General features: G+C 38.8%; 1 protein-coding gene across 1 annotated transcript in view; it reads left to right on the top strand.

Moving 5' to 3' along the window:
• The window catches only part of SUCLG2 (succinate-CoA ligase GDP-forming beta subunit), a 105,377-nt gene extending 90,254 nt beyond the window's left edge, over positions 1 to 15,123 (top strand). The window contains exons 10-11 of the mRNA XM_021409364.1: positions 8,010 to 8,130; positions 13,222 to 15,123. Of these exons, the coding sequence (XP_021265039.1) occupies positions 8,010 to 8,130; positions 13,222 to 13,337 (237 nt within the window). The 3' untranslated portion in view covers positions 13,338 to 15,123. The remainder of the gene's footprint in view (positions 1 to 8,009; positions 8,131 to 13,221) is intronic.

Below are 15,415 nucleotides of genomic sequence, written 5' to 3'. Positions count from 1 at the left end.
AAGCATTAAAGAAGGACAAGCATGTGAGGATGCTTTTTGATATATGCCGCCTGCTTTATAGTGATCTTTGATATCCTTGTATTTACCAGCCTTTGCCTTTCATCCCATGAATCTATGTCTGTGTATTCTGGTCTCATGTAAACTTTTCACATCCACAGTGTCCTGTGCCAGTCCTCACAGTAACAATATTTTCTATTTAAAAATGACAGAAATATTGACCATCCCCTTTTTTGCTTTTTGTTTTTGCCATCTGTCATTGCACAAATGAAGGGCTAGGCAATAAAATTCCCTGGAGGCAGGCACTAACTGATTGCACCTTGTTCCTTTTCGTCTCTCTACTTACAGTCTTCCCTAAATACCATGTTTCAGCTTTCCTTTTTCTATGATGGAAAGCCCTGTTTTATTTGCTCATTCGGTATCCAAAGCGTGTTCAGTATCTTTGTTACCCTTCTTTGTACCTTTCTTAGTTGTATTGTTTCCATTGTGAATTCACTTATGTGTTAGTAGTTGGCAGATTTTATGTGATAGTAATTCAGAACCTAATGAGCGCAGCAATTCAGGTTTTTGATGACTAGCATGTTACCATAAAAGAACTGTTTCTAATTATTTGGAGATTTCAGACGTGTATATGCAGTTCAGTACCCATGACAATGCATTTTTACACTTTAATTAAGCTTCTGGAATCACAAAATCCCTTTCTAAAAGTTTCCATTGTCTCAATAAGAAAAAAAGTGCGACCTAGATAGGAGCTTGTGTAACATTTTGTGTTTTCCTGTGTGGGGAATACATGCCAGAGATGCTTCTCAGGTGAAAAATAGCAAGATCTCAGTTTCTCTAAAACAAAATAGTCACTGTTCTCCATGCTTTCTCCTTTTGAGGGAGTTACAATCACTCAGTATTTTGATACTCTAGATAAATATAGATTTAATTCTCTCTTTAAATATACATTTAGAGATGAAGGTGGTTTGGATGGCTATTAGTTTCAGGAAACAAATCCCTTGCCATAACAGTTTGAAAAGTAGTAGCTAGGCCTGTCCCTTTCTCAAAAGAAAGTGCAGAACTGAACAATGGGAAACGTAAATGGTAGATGTGGTGTGATGGGTTAGGGTGTGAGTGGTACGATGTGAAGTCAAACAGAAGGTGAAATCTTCACATAAAGGGAGTTCCCAACTTTCAGTAGGTAGAGAAGTCCTAAGACGGCTTTATAGGCTAACAATTATTTTTCTTTAAAAATAGTTTTAAAAATGGTTTTAAACAGTTTTAAAATGAGATGCTGAAAATGTTGTGCTTTGTTTATAAATTTACTGGTATTCCTCAAACATTACATCAAGATTTCAGGCCTTACTTGTTCCCACCACTCCTGAATTTTGAAGTTACTCTCTCGGTTTACAGTAGGGCATAACTGGGCTGAACTTCATGTCAGGATCACATCTGTGGCCAACAGGTCGAGAGAAGGCACACCTGAAGACCTTCACAAATTGATCAGATGCATTTTAAATTGAAATAAAAATAAAGACTTGAGTTAATCGTCGAATCAGCAGGTCTGTTTAATCAAGTCCTTTTGTGGCTATTCTTGATTGTATCATTTAATTGTTTGGGTAGCTGGCCAAGTGTTTGTTAACACACCCAAATGCACTGAGCAGCGTAACTTAGTGTGAACAATTCTTCTGACAGCACCTGCACTGTGGTTGAGTACTGCACTTGTTTTGTTTTTATCTACCCATCTTCTCCCCCCCTTCCAGGAACATTGCATTTTTTGACTTTGAATGATGTAAAATCATTTGGCCTTTGGCCTTTGAACACATCATAAAGCCCGATGAGACGGTGCACAGATCCATCCTGGGGCACAGCGTGTTGCTGAGATAGCAGGAGCACACACGTCCTGTCATATGGCATTGCTTAGATGATGATCACGTTGCTACATTACTTTTCAGATAGCTAATAATTGTTTGTCAGAAATCCGATCTGAACTTCAGACACTAAGAATGTTAAGGGTAGCACGTAGCATAATTTCTCTGAGAAATTAAAAAGTACACAGGCAAAATTCAGCAAATATTGGATCAATTTTAATAGACCTTTTGTAGTCTATAAACCACCCTGGATGAGTGAGTTTGGAGAGTATTTATAAGTAATTATGCTAATATGGTGCAGTCAAATAACACAAATTCCCTAGGTGTTTAATGACCAGTGCTTTCCAAATATGCCTAGGCGAGGGGTGGATGGTTGCATCATGTTTTTGCTACAATAAAATCCCTAAATCAGATCTAAACATGCAACTACCCTTGGTTCTGGGGGCACAAAGAGAAAATTTTAAAACCTCTGCAATATTGCACCTTTGTCTGATATGGAATTGACCGTGTGCGTTGTTTTGTTTTTGTTCTTGCAGGATGTAGTCATGGAGGTAGTCATCACCCCTTAATTTTATTTTGATCTGCATTTGGATGGGCTCATCCAGGGGATTGATCACCTCGAGGCTCAGATATTTAAACAATAGTCAGAACAAATTTAATTTATGCTCTTTTATTCCTTGTACCCATGATCATTATCCTCTCATACTGGCACCAAAAATGCAATTGTTTTAGGAACTGCCAGCTGCATTTCATCCCCCAAATGATAGTAAAGCTGTTGTCTCGATTCTCAAATATATTTTAGAATAGCACTGTGGCCTCGAGATTTTTCTTTCCTTATTTTTGTCCCTTATTACCATAAATAAAGATTACGTTGGGAGGCTGCTTTGCTTCCTATCAGTGAAAACATGCCTACATGGTTGCAGGCACTCCTTCGCCCGCTCTGCCTGTATTCTGAAGTAGGATTAATTAGCTCATGTTCTCAACTGTGTTAACTTGGTTTCTGGACAGGGGCTGACTGATGTCTTGTCAGGCAGTAGCACAGGCACAGAAAACTCAGGAAGGTTTGCATCTTCCAAAACACACCTGAAGTGCAATCGTTGCTGCATGGCAGCGATGGCATCGTGGTGATGTGTGTGCCCAGGGCGTGACCCACCGATGGGGAAACCTTCCAGAAGCCTCCTCCAGTGACTTAGCTCACTGAAAAGTAATACTGAAGTGAATATTCCCAAGGCTGCTGTGCTGGCTGCCATGGTATTTGAGAGTTTGAAGGAGGCTGTGCACATGGAATGGGAATGTTTCTGCTCCCAAAAGATGTACAACAACTGGATGTGGCAAGAGCCACGCATTCACTCTCTGCGAGACACATTCCTCAGGTGCTTCTTGAATACAAGCCAAAATAACAGTGTCAGGGAAAATGCTCAGTGTGCTTTTCCTACCTGTCAGCCAGTCCCCCTGCCCCAAAAGAAAATCTTGTTTGGAGGATCCATCAGCATTCCTCTCGTGCTGTGATATAACGGTGCGTTATAGTGAATCTTAAACCCTGACCCATTTTAAAACAGTCAGAAACATTCGAAATTGCATGGCATTGATATTTCTTGACTGCAGGCATTCTTGCTTTACTTTTGGATGACTCATCCTCCTTAATTTTATCACCTTCAGACTTTGAAAATTCCACCCTAAAGATGCAAAATACCACTTCGCCTCTCATTTCATAAAGTAGAATAAGAGAGTTCAGCTTTAAGTAGGAAAAATAACCGTGCTCTTCTCTCCGAGGGGATTTTTGTATTCCTTTTCCGCATTGAGTTGCACTGTCCTCTAGTGGATATCTGAAGCAATTGTTTCTGTGTTTGTGACTTTCATACCACTGATACAGGAGGCTTAATCTTTATTTGCAGATGAACCATGAACATTGCCTGATAAAAGAGGCTAGTGGATTACAGTAAGATTTCAATACTGGATAAGAATAAATAACTATAGCTTGGAACCAAAGTGGAGTAATGTAGGGATGTTTGGAAATGTTTGGGTCAGTTGGAGAAGAAAGGTGGAGCAATGGCGCAGGTATATGGCATCTGTGTTTTGTTACATGATGCTGGGAGTTGCAGGTAATCTGCTTTTTTCACTTTGAAACAAATATTTTAAAAATGTGAATAAATGAATATAAAGACTGGTGGAAAAATAGGATTAAATGTGCCTTATTAGATTGAAGGCGACAAACTATGTATCTCACTTTATGCATGTATTTTTTTTTTCATTTCAGTTTTGCCTGACAGCACACTATTGGCTTTATCTTGTTTAATTTGGGGTGAATTCATGGATTAAGTTTGGTAAAATAATGTGTTTTTTGAGGATGTAAATTTAGCCCCTGCTGACTGGCAGGACTGGGAGACAGGATTCATGTTATAACCTTGGGAAGCACTGGAAGCCTCTGGGCAAGAACAAGTTGGCCAACTGCAGCCCTTGAATGGACTGTCCTCAATGTGGGTGTGAGCTGCAATGTCCTGGAGAACAAATCTTGTGACAAACGCAGGCTGTTTCAGAGAGCCTGCATGTATCTTTAGCTGACAGAAGAGCAAGGAGTGGTTAATAAATGAATTCAGTTAGCTTGAGATGTAAAGGTGGGTATGTTTTGTTGTCATTTTTTCAGATTTCAGTCAAAGCAAAGTGTAAGTGAGCTCTTTGCTAGCAGAGCTCTTAATTTGCTGCCGATGTGGTTTTATTGATAGTTGCTGAGTAGCTAATTTTCAACTGAAATAAATGGATTGAACTTCCAAGCAACAATTTACAGCAAGGTCAGAGATTGTATCAGTGATTTTACAATAATATTTACAGTTCCTTGTGAGTATTCATGCATCTGTGTGTGCATATAAGGGAAAAAGATGTAGCAAAGCAAGACAGCCCTCTTTGGTGACCACCCATGCTTGGACCATCTTCAAGCGGTTGTGAAACCCCAGGTTAATAAGCAGTCATGGTGGGGGTTTTGTTCTATGTGAAATTCAGGGTTTTGCCAGAGTTGAAGCATCTGCCATTGCTCTGTTACATTTACTTTGTTGGGGTTTTTTTTGTTTTGTTTTGTTTTTGTTTTGTTTTATTTTTTCCAGTGCCAAGTGTTTAAAGCAGAATTGCAGGCTCTGTCAAACCTTGTTGAGGCTTACTTTAATAAAAAGTTGCTGTAAATTAGAATTGTTAGTAATTAAGCAATATAGATTTTATATATTGTATATATTTTGTATAGATACAGCTAGGCATAAGTATTTCTTATATAAAGAGAGAGAGAAGGCTGTGTGTCTGCATATATATGCATACAGTATTTGGGAGCTGTGAAATTAATAGGTATTGCATACTGTACCTAGCATGAAGACAGCAATAATGCAGCTCTTACTTAAGTTTCCACCACTTTTGCTTGGGGCTGGCAGCCTGCAGGTTGTTACCACCATTGATGGTGACGTCTTAATGCTGTTGTGGGTTCTTCTATTTCTCCAGAGAAGTCCATAATTAATTCTGAGTGCATTTGAGGGTGATTTCACATCTATCAGTTGTTTCGGTGGATGGAAAGAGCCCAACCTTTGGATGTGCTGGTATCTTGAATTTCCTTGATAATGTCTCTGAAATACAAATTAATTTTATAAGGAATACTATTTGGTAGATGTGGTAATAATGCTACCAAGTCTCGTACTGGGCAGTTTGTCCTCTTACTATTAATGTGTTGTTCCATATGCATTAGATACTGAGCACACTAATATGTAACTATTCCAATTAAAAAAAAAAGGGAGGTTTTCTCTTATAGACTTGAATAACACAGGGATGCACATTCTCTGTGAAATACTGAAAACCTTTTCATCCGTATGCTGGGTCTGAATGTTAAAGCTCTTTCAACTAGAAATGCGAGGTCTCATCGGTCTACAGAAGCATATATAAACAATGTTCACAAGTTTCAGTGAAGTTAAAGTGAATCTCAGCATCGTTGGGACTGATCTGTTGGCTTATTTGGAAGATTACAATAAAACCCAAGATTGAATTCTCCACCTGAATCAGTTTCTTATTGATTGAATCCTTTTAGACTCCTCTCTAATTTAACAGGGTATTTTTATTAGAAGTCAAACATACAAACATCAATTATCCAAGCTGCATCTAATTTCCTTCAACATTTTTTTTTCCTTTTGCTGCCAATGGATTAGAAGACCTGATTAGAATTCAGCTTGAAAGCTAAAAGGCAGATGCTTAAATGAGAATGTCTGCATTAGGAATTAAAATATCTGTACTGAGCATAATATCCTCCTCCTTATCTCTAATAATGTAAACACCCTTGGTTAAGTTGATATGTCACATGCCTGATGCAATGTCCCTGATTAAGGAGCGTGTGTTAGGAAGGGCAAAGCAGTGCCTGGGGCTTGTCCTGCTAGACTACATCACCAGTACATTTTAACATCAAAGCACTTTGCATAGGTAGCTCCCTACCATAGGGGTTAATGGCATAAGACTTTGAAGGGTTCTGTTTTCCCTTGATGTGCTTTTACATCCCAAGCCCATGAATATTTGCATGTGCACAGGTAGTTGGAGCAAAGCAGAGAAGAAGCCTTGTAAGGTTTCACCATGGGTAGCTTCTACAAAGGGGAGGACTTTCTGGGAGCACAGAGGTGAAATAAGTAGTTGCAATGACATCACTGTTAAACACCTAGACGGGTGAATGTATGCATTTAACGTGACATTAAATTGTTGGCCTGAGTCTAACGAGGGCAGTACTGTGAGAAGCCTTGGAGCTGGGAGCAGCAGAGGGTGTTGAGAGGGGTCAGCGGTGTAGCCCTGCTGTCACCTTCATTTTGGGGCTGTTGAGCTGGTATTGGAGTTCTGCAGAGCACTGCACGTGCCAATAGTAAATGATGGATTTGCACTCCAGGTTTCTGCTGCAGGATATAGGTGAGCTGATTACTTGTGGGAAGCAAAGCACGTGTTGAGATTTTTTTCCCTTTTTCTTGCTGTATTGCGGATGGCAGTACTACTGGCCATGGTGAGCTTTCAGTCTGTGTGACTGCGTATCTCCGGAGCCAGCTGTCATGTTTTGTGTGCAGAGGAATGCTAGACCTGGTGGTGCAGAACTGCGCACATGTGTGACTGCAGGGAATGTTCTCAGTGTCAGCATGAGGCAATCTGCCTGCTGGGCACAGGGAATCTGTTCACCTTGTGCCTTGAGTTTAGCATAACTGTGGTTGACATTGTGCACAAGAGAAATCCCAGTGTTGTTTCGTTCCTCCGGACCTAATCCCCCATTTTTTATCTCGTCTTCCTGTGAGTCAGCGCGATTCTGGCAAAGCCTGTTTGTGATGCTCAGGGAAGGTTATTGTGGAGCATCCTCAGCCTTCCTAGAGCTGTGGTGGGAAGCCTGCCATGGGAACTTGGATTCAGTGTTGTGCTACCTTGACATAATTTTCTGTGTGTATGATAGTTGTCTTTATAAGACAGCACAATGTGCTGTTTTCTGTTGCAAACAGTAGCTACTTTGTCATCAATTTTATTTACCTGTTGTTATTGCTAGATTTAGTATTGCTGTATTTGATTTCATGAAAATCAAATGTTCCTTTCAAGCTGGGGACCCGAAGCATCTGGGTGGTGACATGAGTGCAGGAATTTCAGTTTCTATAAACTGATGAATAGCAGTTGAGGTTGTTATCAATTAATCTGTAGCAATGAAAACTCTTCATTACATGCCTCTCCTTATTAATTAGAAGGGATTTTTACTCCTCTTTATCAAGTCGGGGCAAGTGTGTTACCACGTCCTCTGTGCGGCTTATAATAAAGTGTGCATCTGTATTATTTTGTGCAGTGTGCATAAACACAGATCCAGTGTTCTCTTGAGCCCCAAACTCTGAAGATTCTTCCAAATCCAAAACGTAGATTGTTTAATTTTGAGTAGAAAATCTCCTTTTCTGCATAATAATGTTTTTTATGACATAAATTGCAATGCCACTTTAGACCAAGGCATTTAATCACTGCTACGTACTACAGAAACAATACACTCAGAATCAACTTCTTTGAGCTACGGCCATGAAGCTTGCAGCCTTCTGTAAATGAAACTCTATCTAGCAGAGGGAAGTTTTAACCCTGCTTTAGATCTAATACACATGTTTATTAAAAATAACTGTTTCCCACTCTTCTTTCCCACAGGTTGAAGCAATACTTGTGAACATTTTTGGGGGTATCGTCAACTGTGCCATTATAGCCAATGGTATTACCAAAGCCTGCCGAGAGCTTGAGCTGAAGGTGCCTCTGGTGGTCAGGCTGGAAGGTGAGTGCTGGTGGTCCCAGACACAATCTTCCCTCACGCTCACAGTATTCTATTTCAGCTTTTGCTGATTTCTAAGCTCTAAACAGGCAAGTCCAACACACTATGTTTAATTCTTTGTCCATGGCATGACCTGAAGCCAACAAACTCTCTTTCCTTGTGTGTTTCTGCATCCCTGGTACCAGGTGGTATGCAAAGAGATGAAATTTTGCAATGAAAGCATTATGGTTTTGCTTGTAATATTTGCAATGCAAATAGAAATGATTTTGAGGCAAGTTGCTATTGACTGGAAGGTATTTCCTTTTCATGTGATTTTTGCTGAATGCATTTCTATGATTTCTAAACCTGCAGCAAAATAGTTTTCTTAATTTTTCTCCGATTTAATTAAAAGAGGTTAGAAGTAGTATTTCTGAGAGAGCTTGCTGCAGCGTGTTCTTTAGCCAAGTATTGAAGTGTCCAGCTGAAATCCATTAAAAAACTGAATTTGCTAAGGGTACAGGAAATCCAGCATAGAAATCATAAAGAGGTGAGGATGAGCGTTCCTTGGTGGTTACGGGCTCCTCTTCTTTTCTTTGCTATAAAGGCAGTGGATATGAAGTTCTGTTTCTAATTTTTGAGAATTATCCTGAAGGAAGAAGAGAGATTCTTCTGCCACTGAATAGAAAAAGTGCACTGGCTGAAATCAGCACAGCACTGATACACTTAAAACATCTCTTCTTACTTAAGTAGCCTTGGAAAAATAAGAGTTTTTCTGGTCTCTTTAAATATTCATGTTTGGGTGTATGTGAGAGGTGCTGCTCAGTGGGGTTTGCTTAGAAGAAGAACTGGGAGAGCTTCTGCCTTGTGGCTCGTGGCCTTTAGCAGAGCCATATGCTGCTTAGGCACAGATGTCAAAGCTCATTCTTCAGCAAGTCCAGCACATTGTTCAGTGCAAATATCTTGTGTTGGCCATCACCTCATGACTGCATGCTCTTTGCTAGTTTTGATGATATTTTTCTTAAGCTTCTTAGTCATTCAGGAGATTCAGTTACTGTGTTTTCTTAGGAAACTTTGTCCCATTATAGTACACTCAGCCCTCACTTTTGCATAATATTTACTCCAAAAGCATTTTAATTCTTTCTGTTCTTCCTAGTGTTACCGGTGAATTTGTTCTAGATGCTGTCCTCTGATATTTACAGCCTTCAGAAGTCGCACCTAGGAGCTGTTAGCTTGTAACTCCAGCTTTCTCTGCTCCGTAATCACCCAACCCAACTGTACATGTATTTGGTTCTTTTAATCTTTCCTCAGAAATCAATCCCTCCAGATCCTTAATCATCTTCCTTGTTCTTCTTTGAACTCGTACTGGGTTATCCAAATATATGATTACTTTGAATTAATAATGAGCACTGTGGAGGTAATAAGACTACCCAAGACTTTTTAAAACGTGGCTGATAATACTTTACACTTCAAAAGGTGAAGAAGGGACAAGCACTTTTTTTGGATTTCCATTTTTCCGATAGAAGGTTCATGATTATTCCCATAAATCTAACAGATTTGTGACCTGCATTTTAAAGACTCTTTGCCCACATGCACTGTATTACAAATGTCGTGATGACTAGAGTTTTAATCAGTCAAATCTGCCTTGATTTAGCAGGATTCTGTGGACAAATCTTTGTTCTCAGTTGAATTATAATTACAAGCTGTTTTACCAGTGGATAAAGAAAGGATTACTCTTCTCTTTGAAAATGGTAACTTTATAATTACATGTATTTACTTGCCTTATCAGTAAAGAACTCACCAGCTGAGACATGGGATTATTGTTGTTTGAAAGGCTCGTAGACAAACGGAGAAACAGCATATTCTGAATTTTATCTTTTGCAGATGTTGAAAACTCACTTCTGCTGTTTATATGCAGGGCTTTTTTTTTCCTTTAAAATGTAATGTATTTCAATTAAGTTTTGTGAGAGCAAACCAGTAGCGCTGTATGGAAGCCAAAACTTGTTTCTCACTTATGTAGCTCAGTCCTTGATGAAAACAGCAAAGAATAAAAAAAGAATTGTGAATTAGATGTCCTCTTCCTGTGCTGGAAATTTTCCATTCTCTCTCTCAACAAATGAATTCTCTGTTTGTCTCGTCCTCGGACAAGAATTGGGAGGAATCAGAACTACTTAAATATGGAAACACAGAATCAAACTGGCTTCTGTTCAAATGCCTAAATCACTAACTTCTTATACTTAGCCATATGATTTGTGACCTGTATATTTCAGAATCTAATGATGTTTTTTTCTTTGATTTTCCTATTCAGAAATCTTTTCCAAGTGGGATTTTGCTCCAGTTTGTTTACCTTACTCCCAATGGCTTGTCAGCATGAATGTGGTCTAGTATAGATAGATAATAATCTATCATTTTAGTATGCCACGTTATCTATCAAGAGTGAAGAATAGGGTATTTCGAGGTCACATTTAGAACTCATTTTGCATCCATCTCATCCAGCATCCTGACTTTAAAATCCTGTTGGGGTCTGATTGGGTGTTGTATTTTTTGTTTTCATTCAACCTGTGCAGTCCCCTTGACTCATTTCTAACAGCGTGTGCAGGTATAATCCTACAATTCTTTGAATCATGCCCAGATAGAATATTTATTACAAGGAGCAATGAGTTGAATAGATTCATTTTGCTTGGGAGAGCAGAGATTTCAAGGTGATAGAAATGTAAATGTGACAGATTACATGTACACAAATATATAGGTTGTTTCAGAGCCCAGGTTTCCAATGGAGAATATTTAAAATATAAAGTCTGAAAGTATATACTGATAAAATTAGAGCTTTCCTGTTTTTCTTTGGCGTGTCATTGGTACTAATATGTGTCAGAAGGAAAAAAAAAAACATCTTTTTTTCTCATCAGAAAGGCATCCTCCTAATAGCAATCAAGTTTAAAAAGCAAAACAAAAACAAAAAAATCAAATGACAACAAGAGGAAGAAAAAAAACGGGCAACAACAAAACCCTGCAGCCTTCAGTGCTGTGAATTTTCACTTTCTTGGTGGCGGTGTAGGTGAAAAGCAGGGTACTTCCAACAGTCTGCATGTGGCTTCTGTGTACAGTTCTCTGACACCATCCAGTGGCAGGAGGTTAATGTCAGAATAATAGCATTATTTATTTGTTTATTTTTAACATCTACTGCAATAAGGTGATGTCTTATGTACATTCTTAAATGTTTCCACTATTTCCTGAACATTTAATTTTAAAACTCTGCTTTCAACAGGATGTCATTACAATTTGTGTGCTCTCTATGTTTAAAATACTCATCATGATGCAATAAAAAGCTTTCATTAAAAAAAAAAAAAAATGCTGCACATGAAATACTTGAAAAATGTTTGGTTGTACGGCCTGCCTATAGAGCAGCATTTTATTTAATAAATACAGTATGTGACTTTAGTGTTCTGACAGTGGTAACATCTTTTGCAGCTTTCATATATTCATTTACCTGCATAAACTCCTCCCTCCCTTCGCAACGAACCGTGTATTGTATTGATTTGGTAATGCATGTTAGACAAGTAGTGTGCAGAGCAGTCAGTGCAGCACAGAGTAGACCCAAGGTATTGTTTAATTCAGACCTGCTTGTAAATTATTATTTGCCATTTGGTGAACAGCAAATGTTAAATATCTAACTATCACAAACAGCATCTTTTTCTGTGTGGGATAATTTCCAGTAAAAATTTTTCCCTGTCTCCATTTGTTCTCCTGTTAACTCTTGTAGAATCCTATTTGAGAGGCTGGTATAATCTCGGGTGTTTAGTGTTTATCACACTTGTATCTAAATCATTGATAAAACCTTCAAGACTTTATGGGAATTGCTGTACAAACATAAGGAACTTAACAGAGAAGAGGACCTACTGTAGTGTCTTCTGACTTTCCTATACTGTTCTCTGCTGGCAATTAGCAGCTCCCCTGTTACGTTGTGTGGGCTGATTGAAAAACCTCAGACAGTATGAGCTTGTTTGAGATGTTATGCTCTTCTGCAGGAAAAGTTCTGGACCATTCTGGATGTTACTGCGCATCCAAATCTCCCATCAGAGATTGCAGATATCTTTGGCCTTTCTCCCCAAGTTACCACTGTCCCACAGTGTGTGTCCTCTGCATGTCGATGACCTCTGTGGGCAGCACCATCCAACAACGGGCAGATGGGGCCTGCGCTCCTCTTCCCAGCACCTGCCTTGACCATCATAAAGTGCTGGGACTGCTGCTGCAGGGATTTCTTTGGTCTTTTAGTCCAGGAGTGGGAGCCCTGACTTGGGCACACTGCTTACGTAGACTTTGGAATTTCTCTACTTCTGCTGTGTAATTGCAGATATTGTAAAACATCTGCCAAAAAAAAAAAAAAAATTCACCCTTTAAAATGAGCATTCTGGAAGTTCTACAATGCACAGTATGCTTCTTGCTTGGTTAATAATTAAGAGTGCAATTAGTGTGTAATTCCAAATATAATTAAAATTCATTTTGCTAGGTCTAGGAATTACAAAGTAATTAAGCGTTTTGACGTGTCACATGAACAAGAAACTTGATTCGTGGGAGGGGGTAGAAATGATCCTAAAGAAGATCGAGCTGGGGTCTTGTGCATGTGACTGCTGATGTAATCCAGAAGGCTGGATTCCACTTGCTCAGTGCAGTACCTGCCTTGAAGTTCTTCTGCTGTGCAAAATATCAGTGATCAAAAGTGTCTTTGCTGGGGAAAGCTCTGGAGAATTAAGATTTTCATCAGTACATGGTTCTTTATACTTTGAGGATAAGAGTGGATTGTGAATTTCTAAGCATCTTAAAGGCCTTGTACCTGATCCGCTATCCACTGCTCTTGCTTGTGGGTGTTGGACTGACTCTCTAATCTTCACAAAGTCCCTCTTGCAGGCGCAGGTACTGCTACTGTATTGTGTTGCCTTTCAAAATTGTCACTGAGTTTGAGAGCTCCTTCCTCTCAGCTCAGACTAAATCAGTCATTGAATCTGATATTAAATGGAACATTATGTAGTCTGAAGCATCAACTCTTAATAGAGATTTAGTAGAAGATGCTCATTTGTTCGTTAATATTAATAACTAATTATAGCCAATGTTCTTTATTAGGAACAAACGTTCATGAAGCCCAGCGCATCCTGAATGAAAGTGGGCTCCCTATCACCTCTGCAAGTGACCTTGAAGATGCAGCGAAGAAGGCGGTGGCGTGTGTGGCCAAAAAATAATTCCTTGAAGATACTCTGAGGGGAAGTGTGCATGTTTTACAAGACGTCATTTCTGTCGTTCCTTCAGAGAGGATTGGTGGAATTTTCCTGGGCTGTCATCAGTGTATGGGGGACTTACTTTGTGACACGTGGCAAACTCAGGCTATAGACTTGCAAATTAGGCCTCACAAATTTTTTGCAGTTACTTTCTTGAAAAGTATGTCTTCGTCTAGTTTTGGTAATTTCATTGAGTTTTATTAATACTTAGTTTCATAAATCTTTTTCTGCTTTTCTTCCAGAATTGCCACTGATAAACACTGAGAACGCTATTTCACAATACTGTTGGTCATTTTTTTATATTGTAAAGAATCAGCAAACTGATAATGGGTTTATATTTTTATGGATTTTTACAATAATGTAAAAAAAATTGTGCTCACAATATCTATTTTTATTCAAATGAAAGTTTATTTTCTTTTTTTTTAGAAAGTACACATTTTGCCTTAAGATGACTTTCTTTTGTAGATTCACAAGTATACCTCACAATAGAAGAGACCGAGTAGTTGGTAGTGAAAGGACCTTCCGTTCTTATACTGTACCTGTAAATAGGTGGAATGTGATTTGTTTCATTTTCTAGGTTTTGGAAATGAGGTGCAGTGTTTCTAGGTGTGACCGTGTCACATAAGAGGATGTGTGAGGAGAATGTGCATGTCAGGCAGAAAATGGCTGCTCACTTTTCAGAATAACCACTTTTGTAAGTATGCCACTGCTGTGAGGTTTTAGAATAAGGTGAGGTTCTGAAGCAGTCTGCTATCAGGATCGTGGAATATTCATAAACTGAAATAACTTCTCCCTCAAAAAAACCATTCTGATTTATCAAGAGCAAAACACAGATGAAGTTTTCAATTTTTAAAGTATTTCCTTTCCAAGATATCAGCAAAGGTCTATACAAGAAATAAGATATGAGTTTCAGTACTCAGATATGGACTGAAATTTATTTAGGTTATATGCGCTTTTGTAGCAGTCCAAATTCAGGCTGTTAGTTACACAAATCATTCACTCAGGGAACAGAAGACCATACCAAATGGCTTGAGTAACAACAGAAATCAGCACAGATCTCACCCAGCACAGGGGCTGCGTGGGATCATCAATAAATTGAACCGTGAACAAATGAGCGAGTATTGTGATCTGGCCTTGTTTTGTAAATGGGCAGAGAGGTTAAAATTTGTCTAATAAATTCTTAATTATGATTTTTGAGCAGCTCTAATCAATACCACGTTCCGCTTAGAAAAATGTAAATGATTTTTTCTTGGCATTTCCATTAGAACGATTACATTCTAAATAAATTACCTGCACTAATCTCTGCCTCTTCACACCAATAGTGGGGATAGGTTGCTGTCATCAGTTTCTGTGGGTTTTTTCTTCTCCGTTCCTCTCTCTCTGTATTGCTCCAGGCAAAAACGTACAGCCATTAGGACAGCAATAAATATGCCACTGGGTGTGCACTTAGTGACTGAATGGTGCAGAAGGGCGTCGTTAGCAGTTCTCCTGAAGGTGCATGGAAGTGCAGAGCTTTGAAGGAAGAAATGTTTACCTCACCACCATAAATACAGAAGCCACTCTTTTATGTGTTTTAATACTGGAACTAGAGGCATTCTGTGGAAGAGCTGTTTATGCAATATTGTCGTACACTGCGTATCTACTTTGGATCCCAAAACCATTGTTGTGTGTGTACATGATTATTCTGCAAAGATTAACATTATCTACACCAATTGTTTGGTCAAATAAATGTAAAAATGATCCCATTTAATGACTTTGTCCTCTCTGGAAAACACATTTGTTTGTTGTATTCTGTGTTTTTCCATTCAGCATTTTTTTAGAGATTGATGAAATTAAACACGTAGGAATTTATCTTCACTAACGTGATATACCCTTATACCCTAAAAAATAATCTTTCTCCTACTTCTTATACATAATCTAGTGACACTACATACAAGTTTTATTCCTGTTGAGCCATCTGCAGAGTAGAACAGTATCATTTTTACTTTTCAGCTGTTACATCAAAAGTTTCCCTAGCTCTGGGCATGTGTTTCTGAGCCAGC

The sequence above is a fragment of the Numida meleagris genome, chromosome 11, assembly GCF_002078875.1.
Source record: "Numida meleagris isolate 19003 breed g44 Domestic line chromosome 11, NumMel1.0, whole genome shotgun sequence".
NCBI lineage: Eukaryota > Metazoa > Chordata > Aves > Galliformes > Numididae > Numida > Numida meleagris.
The sequence above is the reverse complement of the archived record's forward strand: the minus strand, read 5'-3'. Positions and strand labels throughout refer to the sequence as shown.